This window comes from Podarcis melisellensis (assembly GCF_964234715.1).
Source record: "Podarcis melisellensis genome assembly, chromosome: 4".
Lineage (NCBI taxonomy): Eukaryota > Metazoa > Chordata > Lepidosauria > Squamata > Lacertidae > Podarcis > Podarcis melisellensis.
The window spans coordinates 69,161,156-69,178,782 of record NC_138531.1 but is presented as its reverse complement, the minus strand read 5'-3'; the positions used below and the strand labels follow the sequence as shown (position 1 = coordinate 69,178,782).

The 17,627-nt window shown below is 38.9% G+C and overlaps 1 protein-coding gene across 1 annotated transcript in view; it reads right to left on the bottom strand.

Annotated features, from left to right (window-relative positions):
* Window positions 1-1,639: 1,639 nt before the first annotated feature.
* CBLB (Cbl proto-oncogene B) overlaps window positions 1,640-17,627 on the bottom strand; it is a 59,958-nt gene continuing 43,970 nt past the window's right edge. The window contains exons 12-19 of the mRNA XM_081908401.1: window positions 16,544-16,912; window positions 15,166-15,260; window positions 11,546-11,686; window positions 10,263-10,339; window positions 10,042-10,170; window positions 8,692-8,832; window positions 7,472-7,591; window positions 1,640-2,641 (exon numbers count right to left, since the gene is read on the bottom strand). Coding sequence (XP_081764527.1) covers window positions 2,379-2,641; window positions 7,472-7,591; window positions 8,692-8,832; window positions 10,042-10,170; window positions 10,263-10,339; window positions 11,546-11,686; window positions 15,166-15,260; window positions 16,544-16,912 — 1,335 coding nt within the window. The 3' untranslated portion in view covers window positions 1,640-2,378. The remainder of the gene's footprint in view (window positions 2,642-7,471; window positions 7,592-8,691; window positions 8,833-10,041; window positions 10,171-10,262; window positions 10,340-11,545; window positions 11,687-15,165; window positions 15,261-16,543; window positions 16,913-17,627) is intronic.

The following is a 17,627-nucleotide window of genomic DNA, read 5'->3' as shown; positions in this document are numbered from 1 at the left end:
ATAGGATATGAAAAATTGGAATTCCAATATAAATTATATTTAAAATTTGTCACCGTAAATGAGCTAGAGTGCCAAAATCAAATCAAGTAGTGTTGCGACAATGGGTTGCTAGGTGAAAGACCTTCTCAAAACTGGCCCAAGGGAAAGGGCTGAGGATGTGCACCACAAACTGAGATGTCTTGCCTAATCTGATTTCTGGAAATTGGATCACAGCCTTAATTTTGGAGACCTGGTTCCTGATTCCCTCCTTGCAGTACTTTTTTCCACTAGTCTATATTCAATTAGGAACAGGAGTTCCTCTGAATGATTGTATCTGTTTTTATAAAGTCACAACAGCTTCATTGGATGTTGAACCACTAGGCCAGGTGATGTTGGACATGTCACATATGGTGGTAGGGCTGAAGAGATGGGTGCCTTATATTGGCTCTAAACCAGGGGCAAGGAACCTATGAACATCTAGAAAAGGAGTGAGGAACCCTCAGGCCTCTGTCTGGCTTTGGGACACTCCCTGGACCCTTCCTTCCTTAGACCACATTCCTCACTGGACCTGCTCCATGCCTTCCTTGAGTGCTTGTGCTCATCTGGAATGTAGCCTTCAACAGTGACCATGTCATGCTTGCCTTGATCAAGGATGCAGATGTGTACTTAAATTTCTGTCTGCATGGCTGAAATGTAGCCTATTATTCAAAGGTAAGAGTCGCATCCATTGCTTCACCACTTTTGCTGCTGTCCCACTCTTCAGAAGTATGCGGATCCCAGAAGGTTCCTCACAAGAGAATGTAGGCCTTGGGTTGAAAAATGATCCCCACCCCTCGCTGTAGATGTTGTTGAACTCCAGCTTCCATAAGGCGAAGCCAACTTGACCAACAATTACGGAGGAAAGGAGTTGCAGTCCAGCAACATTTGTGTAGCCACACCTTCCTCATTCCTGCTCTGAACACAATTGTGGTATCAGAGCAGTCAGTGTATTCAGACTGTATTCTTCACAACAGCTGCATGAGCAATAGACGATAAGCATTTTCCCCATCTCAAAGCTTGAATTCATTTGGACCACCTGTCATTCCGGCTAAACAATGTCAGGGAGTTTATGTGAAAGTAAAGGGGGAGACTTCAATGTTGAGTAGAGAAGGAAGAATGAGAGGACATGTGGATTTTTTTCTGGAACTTACCAATAACACTTCATTTAAGAAGTTGAAGGTCTTGATTTAGCCTGTGCTTTGGAACGTCACAGTGTGGGGCACCACTAGGAACTCAAGGCAAACATATTTAAGGTATCTCCAAAAAGGAAAATCTTGCTCAATTGGTTGATCTTGGCACTGAATGTGCTTTTAAGGTAATAATGTGAGCTTCGAAGAAATAGTGCCACAATAATTGCATTTGGATTCAACAGTGCAAAGATTCAAAGTACCTGTGTTAATATGAACTTGTCCCCAAAGCTGTGATGAATCAGCAAATAATTCTTCACACAGGAAATTAACTGATCCCACCTGGTCTACCTGGTCACTGCTAATATAACTCGACACAATGGATCTATTTGGCATGCCTGATAATATTCAAGGCATGAACATGGGCACCTTTCATCAAGCTCATCATGGAATGTTCCACGTACAATTTACATTTCAGGGAAACTATCATATAATGCAATTTAATATTGTGAACGTTTAATTTATTTTAAAATTGAAGCCATCTAGACCTTGAAAGTTATCGGCCATATGTCAAAGAAAAGCTGCCCACTGTTGCAGTCAAAATGCCCTCCAAGAGGCAGACCAAAGACAAAACAATGTATTACACATTCAATTTTCTCTCTCTAAATAGCAAAGATACAACAGTAGGGAAAAATCAGTAGTGAAGGCCACATTTTCCCTTGCATTTGCTTGATGCTAAAATGCAAAAGAAAAGAAAAAGGAAAAAAAAAGAGATTAAAGCTTCTTTAAAAGAAAAAATGGAGAGAAGAAATAAGTGACTTATGGTTGATGGGGCAAGTCAGTACAAAAACAGCTGGAAATGCTACACAAGAGTAGAAAATATGAACAAGAACAAAGGAGGACTATCAGCTTGAAAATGGTCACTCACCACCTTGTAAACATGAAAATGCATTTCACAGATTAAAAGTTTATGGGAAGTAAACTTCTTTAAATTATTTGTCAGTTCAACCCTGATTCAAAAAAGTATGGCTAGCAAAAATACAGAAGATCAAATCCACTTATGTCTTGAAAGGAGCAGTTTCTCCACCCTGAAAAACTGCTGGAACTCTACTCTTTGAAAATGTCTTGAGAATAATCTCTCTCTTGCACGCAGTGTTGCACTTGCATGTTAGCTCTCAAGTTCACACTCACAAACTTCAGAAGGGCAGGCTTTCTGCAAGGTTTTCCACACTGCTATAGATTGAGACGTGGGGAAATGGTCGGAGGAAAGCAGGCAAATTCTCTTAGAATGCTCCGTGCTACATCAAGTTTATTTTGGGCTATTTCAAGCGCCCGCTTCACTTCTTCAAAGGAATAGCCTTCTCCCATAAGTTTTGCAATTTTTGCATCAACATTTTCTATAGATGGGTCAGAGTTATGTGCCTTCCTATGGTGTATTTCTGGAGCAGTCCGGCGGGGCAGTGGTTTAGGAGGTCTGGCTGGTGCTTGTGAACCATCTGCACAAGAAGAAAATCAAAAGAAAAACACAATTTGATATTCAATAAATGTAACGAAAACAAACGTTCTTCGTTATTCACAGCCAATGCTTGTGTGGAATTTTTTATTAATTAGCTTAATTTGTTAGGGTGCTGGGGAAGTGTTTGCAGCAAACCTGAATCATCGTATGTCATTTTTATTTTTACACATACTGTTTCCTAAATGCACCATACGATTACACTTAATGAAGAATAAGGTAATATGAGACAGCAGATCACTGATAAACAAGATTGGGACTAAATTTTGCTTCTTGCCTTTTTAAATCTAAGGACCAGTCTTACATAGTTATTAAAGCTCACAATGAAACCTGAACGGAATTGGAAATCTGGTACAAGGCCATGTAACAAAACAATCCACCATCGAAATGATTTTCCATTTTATTTGGTGGCAGAATTAGTCATATGTGCCTGTGGCCGACAGTAGAAAAAGAAAGGACACAATCAGTCAAAATTAAGCTTCTTAAATCCTATTGGTTTCAGTGCAAGAACTAAGCTAGGGTTTAAATATCTTCCATGGATATCAACTAGGGACTGTTCAGCTTTATGTCTTCACCACACAATTTGCAATTTTACAAAGAACATAAAAAACCATGAAAGCAATTTCTATGGTGATAGATGGCTGATATTTAGGAAAGAAGCAGGAACTGGCATGGCCAACACATTCTCCAGTAAATGAAGAGGAAGAGATGGCACTGGAGGACCTTGTCTATCAGCTCTCCTGAAAAACTAGCCCAATCAGGCTCCTCCCTCATCGCAACAGCCATTCCATTAGACTAAAGAAGAGAGAAGATTGGGGTTTCCGGCCACGCCCCTGAACAATGGCGGATGTTCTTCATAGCCCTCTGGGGGCTGCGAAGAAGTTCAAGCAGGGGAAAGAGAGGATTTATGAGGCATAAATCCTCGCAATGCTCCCCAGTGGAGTCTGGGGAGTTTACAATATCTTGCAGTGCCATGCAATCCTGTGTCTGCCAACTTGAAAGGCAGAGTGGGAGTGACCTGGGGGGGTGTCCCTGCTATGGATAATCCTCCGCTACCAGCATGGTTTGTGGATGGTTCCTCCTTAATCTGAACAACTGGCTTTAATCAAGAGGCGCTCCTGGACCAAGTGAAGGATGACAACTGGACACTAAATAAGAAATGATGCTGCTACGGGAGGAAATGATCGACATGTGTTTGCAACAGGAGCGGAAAACCTGATTTTAAGAAATTGTATTAAAGTAATTTGGGTTAATTTGTAATAATTTGTGGAAATTATAAAAAATAAATTTAGAGGGAGAGAAAGAGAGAGAAGGCTGGGGGACAGCCCCATTGACATAGCTGAGAAACTAGCAATGGTTGGTGTCTTTGAACTGTTGCCTTTCAGCTGGTCACTGCAAGGGCTCTATAGCTCTTAACTAGTGTTTGAGTTTGTTTCCCCTTCCCTCCCCCAAAAATTCCTTTTTCCTATTGGGTTGTGTCCCTCAGATTATAAACCCAAGAGCAAGGGCTGTCTTATTATATATCACAGATAGGGAACACAGAGTCTCAGAACATCTGGAGTGTGACCACTCCCATCATTTTTACACATGATAAATTAGTGATTCATGTGTCATATTTTAAGGTTCTTATTCTGCCAAATAATTAAACAGATTCCGATCGCTCATAAAATGAGCTGGAATGAATATAAAATGTGCATTATGTGTTGAAATGTTCAACACAATACAGAATACAAATGCTATCCACAAGTGTTTTATTCAATTCAGGTTAAAGGTGGAACAATTCCTCATGAATATTATTAATTACACAGACTATAAATCCAATAAAAAACTTTCCAGTTTATACTATGACATGATTTAGAACACAGATTTTCATTTAATTCAGCTTAAACTGAAAGTATTGATACAATTCACACTGCATCATTATTTGTAGTGCTGGTTGAAACTTGTGGATATTTTAGAAGATTGTGGTAGAAATCTTCCAAATAATGTAGCCCACACAAATATCAGGTACGTCGTGCAGCAATTTGGTTAACGTTTAAAAAAGAAATTTGGCTGGGATCAGGAGGACCACCACTAATGGAAAACAATTAGTTCAAGTTAAAGAATCACACCCTAAGTAATTTAAAGCATGGATAAGGTTAACTATGCAAGCTTTAATGGTTGCATTTTATAAAGAGAACTGTTTTGTGTTCATTGTGGATTAGAGCAGGGGGTGGGGAGCCTCTGGCCCACGGGCCAATCCTGGCCTACCAGGGAGTCCAATTTGGCACTGCATCAGTTGGCATCACTTGTAACATCAGTGGATGGTGGGAGGGCAGGGAATTCAGCACTTCCTGCAGGTTGAGCAATGCTGAATTCCAGCAGGGAACAGGCACCAATTCATGGGTTAAATCCTGCCACGTTGGATGCACGTGAGTGACTGATTGGCTATGAGATGCCCGTTAAATGCTGGCTTCTTTCTCCCCATCCCCCAATGGGGAGAGCTGAAAGAATGGCTTTGCTACCCCTGTGCTTTGTGAAGTGCTGAGCATAGGGCTCACAGCAGCATTTGTACAGCCGTTTTTAAAAGCCTGACAGCAAGCTGGCTGTGAGGCACCTGGGAACACAGTGCAAGGGCTTTTGGCAGGTCGGCGGGACAACCAACCTGTTCATCTTGTCATGCAATAATGACAATATGTGACTGAGAGTTAGGCAGGCCCACCCACCGCTCAAATTTGGCCCCTTGGAGTAAAAAAATAATGTATCCATCCTTGGAATAGAACCAAAGAACCTCAGCTGCAGCCATGGTCTTCTGAGGGGAAAACGTCTAAAATCCCAGTTAATATTTATCACTGAAATGTTTAGGAATAAGGAGTTCATTTCCCAACACCAGCTATGTTTATCTAAAAAGGAACTATCTTCAGTTAGGTATGTTTTGTCTGTAATGTCTGTTTCTAATTACAGTGGTACCTCAGGTTAAGTACTTAATTCGTTCCGGAGGTCTGTTCTTAACCTGAAACTGTTCTTAACGTGAAGCACCACTTTAGCTAATGCGGCCTCCCGCTGCTGCCACACCACCACTGCACGATTTCTGTTCTCATCCTGAAGAAAAGTTCTTAACCCGAGGTACTATTTCTGGGTTAGCGGAGTCTGTAACCTGAAGCGTATGTAACCCAAAACGTATGTAACCCGAGGTACTACTGTACATGAAACTATACTTCATTAGTCTAGGTATACAAATGAACGTTCAATACACTGCACTGTGTAATCTTATTTGGTGGAATGCAATATATATCTATGTTGTTGGCTTTTCTATTTTCAAGTGTTGCATTCTAAGGTGTGTAAATGATAAATCGGCAAGTGTATTTAAATGTCTCATACAACCAGGTCCGATTTTTAAAAATATACATATTAATACTAGGCTTCGGCTTGCAGAACTACATTTCCATCTAACATCATGGGAATGTAGGGTCAAGTTTTCACAATGTGCATATGCTGCCTGGGCAGCTGCTGTTGCATTCAATAAGTGTCCAAACTATGAACTCGTGGAGTACAAATCACACACTTAGCCCATTCCTGAGGGATCTTGGGAGAATTCTGGTTGGCATAATGGGCACTCCTCTTAATATCCTAGGTTACTCTGTGGAATGCAGATATCACTTAAGTGGTTGACAGGATGGCTCCCAAGTGCCCTCTCTTGCTAGGCAGAGCATGTCAGCTACCTCAAGTAACTGAGAGCTAGAAGCAGGCAGGGAGAATGCCAGAAGATAAGCAGGAAAACTCACTGTGACTCTGACCTAACAAAATTCAGAGCTCATTATCAAGCCTATTCTGTGGTGGTGATGACAGTGAAGAAGTAATACTTCTCCACGGCTACTGTGTCCTTACAGTGCTTCTTATAAGAGCTTTTCTGGGTGATTCGTGGCCTACTTCGACTTGGCCCAGCAGACGGTGTCAAGTTTGATGCATTTACTAAGTGATGATGTGTATACTACTTTGAGGACAAGCTCACTCATGTACGCTGTGATTTGATGCTAATGTTGTGAAAGTTCTAGCATGATAAACTGCCCCATTTGATCCTATGTTACTGGATGAATTTCAGTTGCAGTAGCGGCAGGACACAGGCAAGGCTCTTGAACAAACACACCCAATTCAGGTGAGGCAGTGGAAATTTTAAATTGGCCACACAGAGGTGCATCTTGCATCTTCATATCTTCATCATACAGTTTCTGTCACATACTGAAGATACACTTCTTTATCCTGGCCTTTTGACATCTGAGATGTATATTTGCATGACTCACCCTATATTGTGATTGTGACATTGTAGCTTAAATTGTTGAAACCCTTCATGGGGCCTTGTGGTGAAAGGTATATACATAATGTTAGTAATAATCCATCAGTCGGACCATACACCAAGATCTTCTCCTGAGGCATTCTTGTGGTTGCCCTGTCATCTGAGATGTGACAGGCAGGGGCTAGAAGAGGCTATTCTTAGTTGTGGCACACCCCTTGTGCTGTTCCTGCAATATTTTCCTACACCTTATTTTATATAGTATGATTTCTGTTTGTCTGTATGTAATATTACCTTTGAGTAAGGAGGGAAACTAGTATGTAGTGTGGGCCTGAGAAACACAGCTATCTCTCTAATAAAGTAATTACAATAGAAGTTCAAATAAAGATGGACAGTGTAAATGCATAGATCACCAATTTCAAATGTTTTCTTTCCTTATAGTAATTCATTGTGTTCAGTATCACAAAAAGGACAAAGTTATCAATTTGTTCTTTGGGGGAGAAGGTGGCAAAGAAATGGTTCTGTATACTGTGCTTTGCTTACCTGAACAAGATGGAAGCTGGTCATAGTCCTGCGATGTTCTGTGTGTTTTCATATTTTCACCAGTTAATCTCCGAACTGGAGGTAAAGGAACTAAGCCATTTACAGGATCAAAGAAAAGATCTATACAATTTTAAAAACAAAAGGAAATTTTATGTTCCTAGGACAATTATAGTAATCAAAGAATATGAAGATCAGAAATGAATACAAATGAGATCACTGGTGGACTAATAAATATAGGCTTAATTCAAATGTCACAAAATGTGCTATGGAATTGTGCACTCATACATACCTACATGCAGATTTCTCCTTTCCTCCCATGCTATGTAAATCACAATCAGACGGAAAAGGTTTTATTTCTTCTAAACTATGGTTTGCAAACCTATTTCAACATATACTTTCAAAGGAAGGTTGGGCTAGAGCGACTGTGCCTTTGTGCCTCCAAATCTCAAGGTGAAAAATACAAATAGACCTCTGGTGGCTACCCTACATCAAACCTTCTATGCTGTTTTTCAGTACTGCAGCTATTGCTCCCCACTCCACTTGCTGAGCAGCAGCACATTTAAAACAAACAAACAAACAAACAAACAACTCTGAGCAGCAAGAGTGGAAATACATTCAGACAACAGGGCTTCTGTACCACCTCCTCCCCTCCACTACAGTTCCAAAGTTCCCCTGAAAAGTCATTCTTGAGGATACAAGACTCTCCAAAATGAGATGGAATGCTCTTTGCTGTAGTATAGCAACATAGTGGTATGTATCAACAGTAAACAGAACAGAGGTAGATCCAAATGTTGGCGTTTTTGAAGGGTTATGGAAATATAAGGCTACTTCAAGAGATTTGGACAATGTTGTGCGGTAGGCGCTGTACACTGTTACCTCACTATTTCAGCAAAAAACTATAATTTTGCAATAGTCCTGTAACAGATGCTTCTTCATATTCAGCATGAGAAAGAGAGTTTCAGTTTGAGACTTAGCTGTGTGCACACAGACACCTGCTGCACAATCCAGAAGTGGTGCATACATTTGTATTTGTCAAAGTTCCTTGCAATTTATCATTCACTATCCTGTACATAAATCATCTATTTTCTTACGATGTCTAAATGGGAAGTTTATAGTTAGAAATATGACCAAAGCTAGCTAGCAGTTGATGACAGTTCTCACCCCCGTCTGTCTGTGTCTCTATTAGAAGATGAAAAATGTATTCTCTTTTAAACTCTTACCTGCAGGAGGAAGGTAGAGTTCGTGTCCCGACAAAGGTCTGCTTCCTGCAATGAGTGGCTTTGATTGCTCAATGAGGCTGTGGCGTGCAGGGGGTGGCGGAGGGGGAAGCGAGGGTGGCGGGTTGTCAGATGCATCTTCGCCTGCATTGAGAGAAAACTCATTAAATAAGCGAATCTTCATTAATGCTATGATCAAAAGTGAATCTTAAAATTGATTTTCTCTGGCCAGGAAGAGAGGTGCTTCCTCCAAAGGTTTATCAAGGAGTTCAGTGACTCCAGTAATGAAATTGTGCATCATAAAAGTGAAGCTTCCAAACAACACTTAACGCACGCTGTGAATGACCTTTCGCTGTATCGTTTTTAGAAGTTTTCTCTGTGTTGTAAAATTATCTGTACATCTGCATTTGAGCTTCCATGCATTGTGGGTTCAATGATGAATGCAGGATGAACTTTCTTTCAGGTGATTATGACAGATCATAATTAAACCCACAAACAAGTACATATATGAATGCTCACATGAGCTGTAATTTTAGCACGCAGCATCACTACCAGGAAATACTTATTGACAAGGCAAGGGTCTAAACAGCAAGAAGAAACATGGGCAGGATCCATGGACCTGTCAGCTCAATTCACTGAGCCATGGAATATCTTCAGTGGGAAAATACAGTGGCAGCAAAACAAGAAATCTTAATGACTTTAAAACGAGCACCATAGTATAACGAAGTAGAATAAGGCTTGTGTTGTCATTTCTTAAGAGCTTTTGAATTCCATTGTGCTTTTAAAACTTTGCTTTATGCAATAATCTTCTCACCTACAAATGTATTACTAAAGTATTACTTAGCCTGGGATACAAAGAATTATGTAGGGAAGTCCACGTGCAGGAGAGTAGTTCTTCCCTTCTAAAAAGCAGCACCTAGTATCATGTTAGAGTCATTTGTATTAAACTGTTTGACTACAAGTTACAGATAGATAGCCGTGTTGGTATGCCATAGTCAAAACAAAAAAAATTCTTTCCAGTAGCACCTTAAAGACCAACTAAGTTAGTTCTTGGTATGAGCTTTTGTGTGCATGCTACTGGAAAGAATTTTTTTTTGTTTTGTTTGACTACAAGATATTTTTGCTGTGCTACATTTTATCATTTAAAATATAATATATCTAGTTGTATATGCATGTGTGTTCGTTTATGTCAAGTTTAAACATATACAATATACCTACAATTTGTGGCATTGTTTGGTCTAATATGTTTAAGTTGCCCAACTATGAATTCATAAAAGAATAGAAATTCATTATTCCACCAGCTCTCCTCTGCATAATTTATGCTACAAAATTAGATGTAAAATAATGTATTACCTGGAGGGTGCACAAGCAGGTCATAATCAGAGGGAGTCCTGTTGACTCCTGAGCCATGTTTTAAGTTTTCCCTCAAAGGAGGTCGGGCAGGTGGTAAAGGTACTGGAACAGTAGGCTCAAAGGTATCACCTAAATAGCAAAAGCAGATTTCTTAAAACTGCACCTTAAAAAATAATCTGGTTGTCTTCTAAGCATGGAAAAACAAAGTTTAGAAGTCTTACCCATCTCTGGATGTTTCAATCTTTTCATCTCAGAGGCAGAATTGTGTGTTTCACTCATTATTCCATTCTCACATACACTGAAAGCAGAGATTGAACACTGGCATGTTAGTTATATGAAAACAGAAAAAGGAAATTCACCATAGATGATCATTAATTCATTAAGCCATTGTGTTTCTAAAACCACCTACTGGTTCACCTTTCTAAAATGGGGACGCGGGTCAGAAAACTAAAAACATTACTAATTAATAACAAATTTTAAAATTGAAATAGTTTTAATGTAATTTTTATTCCTATCATTGTAATCTACTTCAAGGTGCATTTGTAACAGTAAGTGGTACAAAAAAATATTTATAAATAAATACTATCTCCGGAAAATAATTCAAGAGCAATGTGAGGGTGCCACCCCCTTTTGGTTGGAAAATGGAATTTTTGCTGCCCAGAGTTAAGGGTCTGGATTGCCCTATTTTTTATTTTCTTTTTTGCTTTTCAGAGTTGTATACCACTCAGTGTGAGAGACCCACCAATATAGGGATGACCCTACTTTGGCAAGAGATGGGGAGGGAGATGTCATGTGGCTGTTTGCATGGCATTACTTTGCCCCAGATGGAGCTGGGTGAATGAGCTGGTTTTAAATTATGCTTAATGTTGCTATATGGTTTTAATGCCCTGTAACAACTGGTTGACTGGGGATTAGTTGAGGTATCTGCATGGCTGGAATAAATGAATGTGAGTGAGGTTTGGCTGTGGAAGATGGTTAAGGATGTATTTGGGAGTGGTTACAGGTGTAGGGATGTGTGGGTATAATGGAACTGCAGCTGATATTTCAGTTATTTTGCTTAGTTACTAATTATACTGTTTTATGTAGTTCTTTTGCAGTCAGTTGATTTTTATCTAATATTTTATGTTTATGTTTTGTTTTCCTGTTAATTAAGTTATTTTAAATGTGCATTTTTAAAATATTTTAACTTTGTACTGTAATGTTTTGTTTTATTTTGTAATTTTTTTTGATGCCTTGATTCAGTCTGTAAACAGTTTTGAGATTATGATGATGTTTTAAATATAAAGCAATGGAGACATTATTTAAGCAAACAAACAAGCATCTGGAGGATCACTTTTTAAAAAGTTATATTGACCACATCATATTTTGTATGAAAATGATAGTAGTTGGTATCACCCTAATTTGAACATTTGCATCAATAAATTAAAACATTAAATTAAACTGAAACTAGATATACTATCATGCCAAAGAATGATTCCACCATTGCCTTCAAACCATGCCTTACCGAATGTGAGACTTTATATTATGACAATGAGGTGACTGTGAAGTCAAAGAAACAGGATGGGATGAAGGAATCTTGTATTCATCTTCTTCTAAACATTCTCTTGGTTTCTCAGGGAGGGAATTTTTAACAGGAACAGGAGACCTCAAGAGAAAAGTATATCAAACCCAGATAAGTTTCTTTGTTATAGTAGCAGATATTGATGACATTTATTGGTGATTTAAATTGAGCTTTTCCCAGGGCTGTTAGGTTAAGATTAGCAGGTGGTCACCTAATAGGCTTCCCAACTGAGGAGGGATTTGAACCAACAACTTTCCTGGATCCAAATGCAACACTCATTTGGTGATTTTTCACACTGTGTGTAACAAAAATATGCAATAAGTTCAGCATAAATATGAATGGTGATGCTTATTGATAAGGTGGCTACAGAACGTTTTCCTGATAAAGCTAAGGAAAATTATGAGATTTCTGGTGCCCCCTCAGCTAGATGTTAGAAGCAGTGGACACTTGACGCTTAACATAGTAATTTTATCTTCAGCTGATGTCCCAAAGGAGAGAGAGAGATAACGGGAACTTAATTTTTTTTTTTAATCATTCATCAAATGATCCTGAAATGTATTATGTAGGTGCCCAATATTAAATGACAGAGAGATGGCATGTTTAGCAAGATCTGCACACTTCCATTTTCATTAGTTTAGGAACAAACTACATGCAAGTTTAAGAAAGCCTGATTCAAGAAAAAGACAAGCAACAGCCATTTTGGGTGGAAAAGAACTAGGGAAGGGTAAAATAGGAAATGCTTAGTTGTTTCCTATCAATGGCTTTTCCACTCAAATTTCTTCCCATCCTCTGTGCAGGGTGGGTTCCAGATATCTGTTTTAACTATTACACTTCATTCAATGTACTACATAAACTGTGTAAGGTGATTCCACATGTTCAACCTGGCCATTATGGGCAAGTTAAGAGAGTAAAAGCCAAGTAGAGTGAGAGTTCTACATATATTAAACATACTCCAAAGTTTGAAGAAGAAAAGAAGAAAAAAGTCAGTTAAAAAAACTCAAGACATTTAAAAAATGTGAAGCAGAAATTTAACTGACAGTAACAGAAAATGGATTTTCAGTAGAAGATGAGAATCTGAAATTTAAATATTCCTGCAGTGCAATATTTAACCACCTTCTGTAGAGGGAGCCAAAGCACATCATATATTCAAACAAAGAGGTTTCTGCCTCTTGTCTGTACCCCAACTAAATATTCAAAGCTAAAAGTGTTAGCATAATTTTAACTTTAATGTTGCTAACTCATAAAACCAGGAGCACAGGATAAAGCTTTGTGTGTTCCTAAAGCCCTTCCATTTCTCTGGACTTAGTTTAAACCATGTTGACTATTGCATCTGAATAGATTAATTTTTGTCTTAAAATCTAGTGTATTTTTACTTCAGGGGAATTACCCACCTTAGTTCACTCAATCCAATTTGGTACATCCAAATTAACTTAACTTTGAACCCATCAAATGATCTTATTGTTAATGAACTCAAAGAGGCTTACTAAAGCCTCTTATTTATCTGATGGGATCTCACTGAGTTTCCTGGCATATATTGATATGTTAGGCTGCAATCCTACCCACAACTATGCTGAAGAAATCTTTAAGCTTTATGGGACTCTGTGAGACTTACTCCCAGGTAAGTAGGTCTAGGATTGTAACCTTAACCATGTAAGACTGGTTTATTTAAAGGTGACTCCCATGTTCTGCAAATAGCTTTTGAAACCTCATCAAATCTCCCTACTAATCTATTTGCACCAGTCTTTTGAATTTCCGTTTAAGTTACAATAGCCATAAAATATTATTAATGGATATGGCTAATTTTACAATGCTATTAATAAACATGTCAAGAAATGTTGTATGCTTTAAAATGTACTCCTAATTATTTTAAGCATTTATATCCTACTCTTCAAAAAACCTATTAAGGGCAACATATCAATAAACAAACCAGCATTGATTGATTGATTGATTGCACTCAATAATGTTAAGCCAATACAATGACTTCTAAGCATATTAAAGTTCCACAGTTCCACAAGAGAGTCACATCATATAGTTTGCCCTGGAAATGTTAATTGTTTTCACATCAGCTGAAAAGGAACATTCCATCTTCCAAAGCTTTACAATGAGTAAAAGCTCATGGAAAGTGTTTGTTTGCCATTAACTGGATCTGCTGTGCTTAAACAGCCTGGCACATCCAGCTTACAAGGCAACAAACATATAGCAAAAAGCTGTTTCTTGCAACTACTAACCTATGTATGCTGACACTTGTTACGCTACCACTACACTATTATATAACACTTTTGCTATTTATGAGGAAGTATCATGTTCGGAGAGCCTGCTACTGGGTCAGCAAAGCAAGAAGTTAAAACAAAGAACATCTGGAAACACAGCATAATATTAGTATGGTAAGAGGTTACCAAGAACAATAACCTAAACACAGAACACATTCCACACATGATGCATTGACTTTATATTAATTCAATACAAATGTGCACAATAAAAGAATGTACATGCCGCATTATGACCAGTAGGAAACCAAGATAAAAACTGTGACCATTAGAAGGCAGGGAAAGCATACTAATGAACCCAAGAAAACACTTCATTATTACTCCTTTGAAAGAAGTGGTTTCTTGGGCTCATTAGTATGCATTTACCCTAAGTTCCCATTTGCCTTTGGCTAGTATCTGAGGCTGGGCTGCATCTTTCTATGAAATAAAGGATGGGGGTGGGGAAGAGTGTATTTCTTGTTCAATTATGAGAAGCAAACCATAGGATCTAATCGAATGGGGCGTAGAATACATTTGGTGGGTTTTTTCCTCCTGGCAAAAATGCCTCATGGGGAGCTGCTTCAACAAAATATACAAATTGAACTGCTAACATGCTTATTTCCTCTATCACAATGAACTGGGAGTAGGGGAAGAAGCAGAGTAGCTCTGACAGGTTTCTTCATATTTTAGAGTATCTCCTTGAGAGGCATAATTTCCATTTCCACCACATGCTAATTCTGGTTTTTACAACACCCCTGTCGTATGCACCACCAAATCCATGCTTTTCCAGAACCTGACCAAAGAATGACGCTCATCTCTTGTATAATTGACACATTGTCCCACAATGGGATTTGGAGGAACTAGAGCATACTGATTTTTCATTTCATATTACTCCAGCAGGAAATTCATCCCTGGTTTCTTGTAAATATGCATCTTTTTAGGGTGTTTTAAAATCATGCACAGCCAAGGTATAGATTTAGGTAGGTAGCCATGTTAGTCTGACGCAGTTGAAATAATTGTTTTTTAAAAAATGGTCCAGTAGCACCTTAGAGACCAACTAAGTTTGTTCTGGGTATTATATAAGGGTCTGGTGACTTCTGTTTCGGTGTATCTGAAGAACTGTGCATGCACACAAAAGCTCATACCCAGAACAAACTTAGTTGGTCTCTAAGGTGCTACTGGACTATTTTTTAATTTTTTATTTAGACAAGGTACATTTTAGTTTTAACAGAAATTTAATTTGTTAACTTAATCAAGCCAACTTTCTTTTCCCTCATACTTTGTAAGTAGTATTTTTAACTTTAAAATAAAACTTACTTCATATTCGGCAAGACTGAGGCAACTGGAGGAGGTGGTGAGAGCCGAGGTGGAACATCATACTCTTCATTTCCTAGATGGCCATTTGAAAATATCTGCACAGGATGGATTTCTCAGTATTATAATTCCTCCACAATGTGTAGGTAACATCAATAACTGGATGCATTATTTAAGTCCTTCCCCTCAAATTTAATGTCTCTCAATCTGCTCTTTGTAGTCCAATACCAATATAGGTAAAGGTAAAGGGACCCCTGACCGCTAGGTCCAGTCGCGGACGACTCTGGGGTTGCGACACTCATCTCGCTTTATTGGCTGAGGGAGCTTCTGGGTCATGTGGCCAGCATGACTAAGCCGCTTCTGGCGAACCAGAGCAGCACACAGAAACGCCAGTTACCTTCCCGCCCTATTTATCTACTTGCACTTTGACGTGCTTTCGAACTGCTAGGTTGGCAGGAGCTGGGACCGAGCAATGGGAGCTCACCCTGTTGTGGGGATTCGAACCACCAACCTTCTGATAGGCAAGCCCTAGGCTCATAATTCTACACAAAAAGTGGTCTTCTTCAGAACTCCAGGCATTTAACACAGACTGGCCTAGTTTGCCATCATGCGAAGACAAACCACAGCTTAGTGTGTACAAACAAGCTTCTGAGGAGAATATTGTGGCTGCTTTGTTCCTCTCTGGTTGTTCAGCTGTTGTGTGTCAACATAAGCTAAGTCATATGTAATCTGAACCAGGGCTCGTGGTTTAGCTCTCTCCAAAGTAACCATGAATCATAACCAAGGTTTCTTCTTTGTTCACAGCATATAGTTAGTCTGGAGAGAGCTAAACTATGAGCCAGAGTTTGAAAGACACACTAAACTATTGCTGAGCTCACTATGGCACAGCAGCAAAATAACTGGGAAGAAGCAAAGTAGACACAATCTCTTCCCCAGGAGGTTGCACCAACCCATGGTTTGGCTTAATCTGATGTGCAAACTAGGCCTATATATTTATTCTATGTTCCCTTCTGTCTTACTCTTCTCTCTTACTTAAATAAATGTATTTATAAAAACACAAAGAAATCTCCAGAAAACCACAAAACAGGAAAAAATGAAGCTATTGGCAATAGAAAGTCACTATCATAATAATTTGATTAAAGTTTTTAATAGCTCCCTCTTTCTGGCCTTTTTTTGTAACCAAGTAACCCACAAATTAAAGTGTACAAGCTGTAGCGTTACTTTAAATGAGTAGATGTAATTATTCTTTGATTGTTAACAGGATTTCAATTATATAGCTGTCAAATGGTAAGAAAAGAACAATAAAACGGCACTTGAACTTGTGGGCAACAGGGCCAGAGTGTGAAATAAAATTAAGCTTCATGCACCATGGATCTCTCACCTTGGCACTTTCTGAAGGCAAATCATGGCGTCTGTGTTTTCGCAGAAATACTGGATCAGAACCCATTCGACAGTGCCGACCATTAATATTTGAGCTTGCTGTGAGTCCAGGTTTGGGAGAACCATCGCCTCCTACTATTCGACATCCTGCGATATTATTTGTTCCACACACCTCTCTGGGGCACCAGGCTTCGAGCGGGATAGGCTGGTCTCTGGAAGGCACACTTTCAGGATGATGCAAGTGTCTGCTTAACCTATTATCTGGTGGAATGGGCGGGGGTCTTTCTGGCGGAGGTGGGGGAGGATCTCGTACTGGCGGTGGTGGTGCAGGAAGAGGCTTGTCTTGCTTCCTCATCATGCATGGAGAAGACTAGGGAGACGCAACAGAAAGCAATATATCTATAACTGCATGCATTACAAACAGGTTTGCTTTATCCACAGAATTATCTTCAGAAAAAAACTAAGCAAGGCTTTAAAGCGCTGGGAAAACTATTCTCTACCTGCAATGTTTTTCATTTCCTACACAGCCCAATCCCAATTATTCCAAGTGCGAATGTAATAATGATTCTTGACAGGAAGTTGAAATTTAAAAGATCTATTTTCTTTCCCATATAAGTGGGAAGCAATATTCTGCATCTATGACATTTATTGGCAAGAGAATAGAATATTCTTTGCATGTTCACGCAGCACCAAACTTTTGCTAAGTAATAATGATCAGAGTATAACCAGTTGAAAACTTTAAAAATAAAAATACTATAAAATAGGTAATGTGAGTTGTAAAGTATTCATTACAGAAAATCAGCAATATACTCAATTCCCAGAATACACCATCATGTTCATCATCTTAAACTAATGTCTGTACTCATGGCTAAAGACCAGCAACACTGACCCTTCACTGCCAGTTTAAATGACAGTTAATTAAAATTATGATAGCAATGAATAAACATTTTATGTACTTCAGTTGTCTAAGCATTATGCAACTAGAATGAAATTTAATTTGCAAATAGAACTACCAAGTTGAAGGCAAAATGCTGATAAAAAGTAAATTGTAAGTTATCACTGGTCATCCACACACATACAGGCAG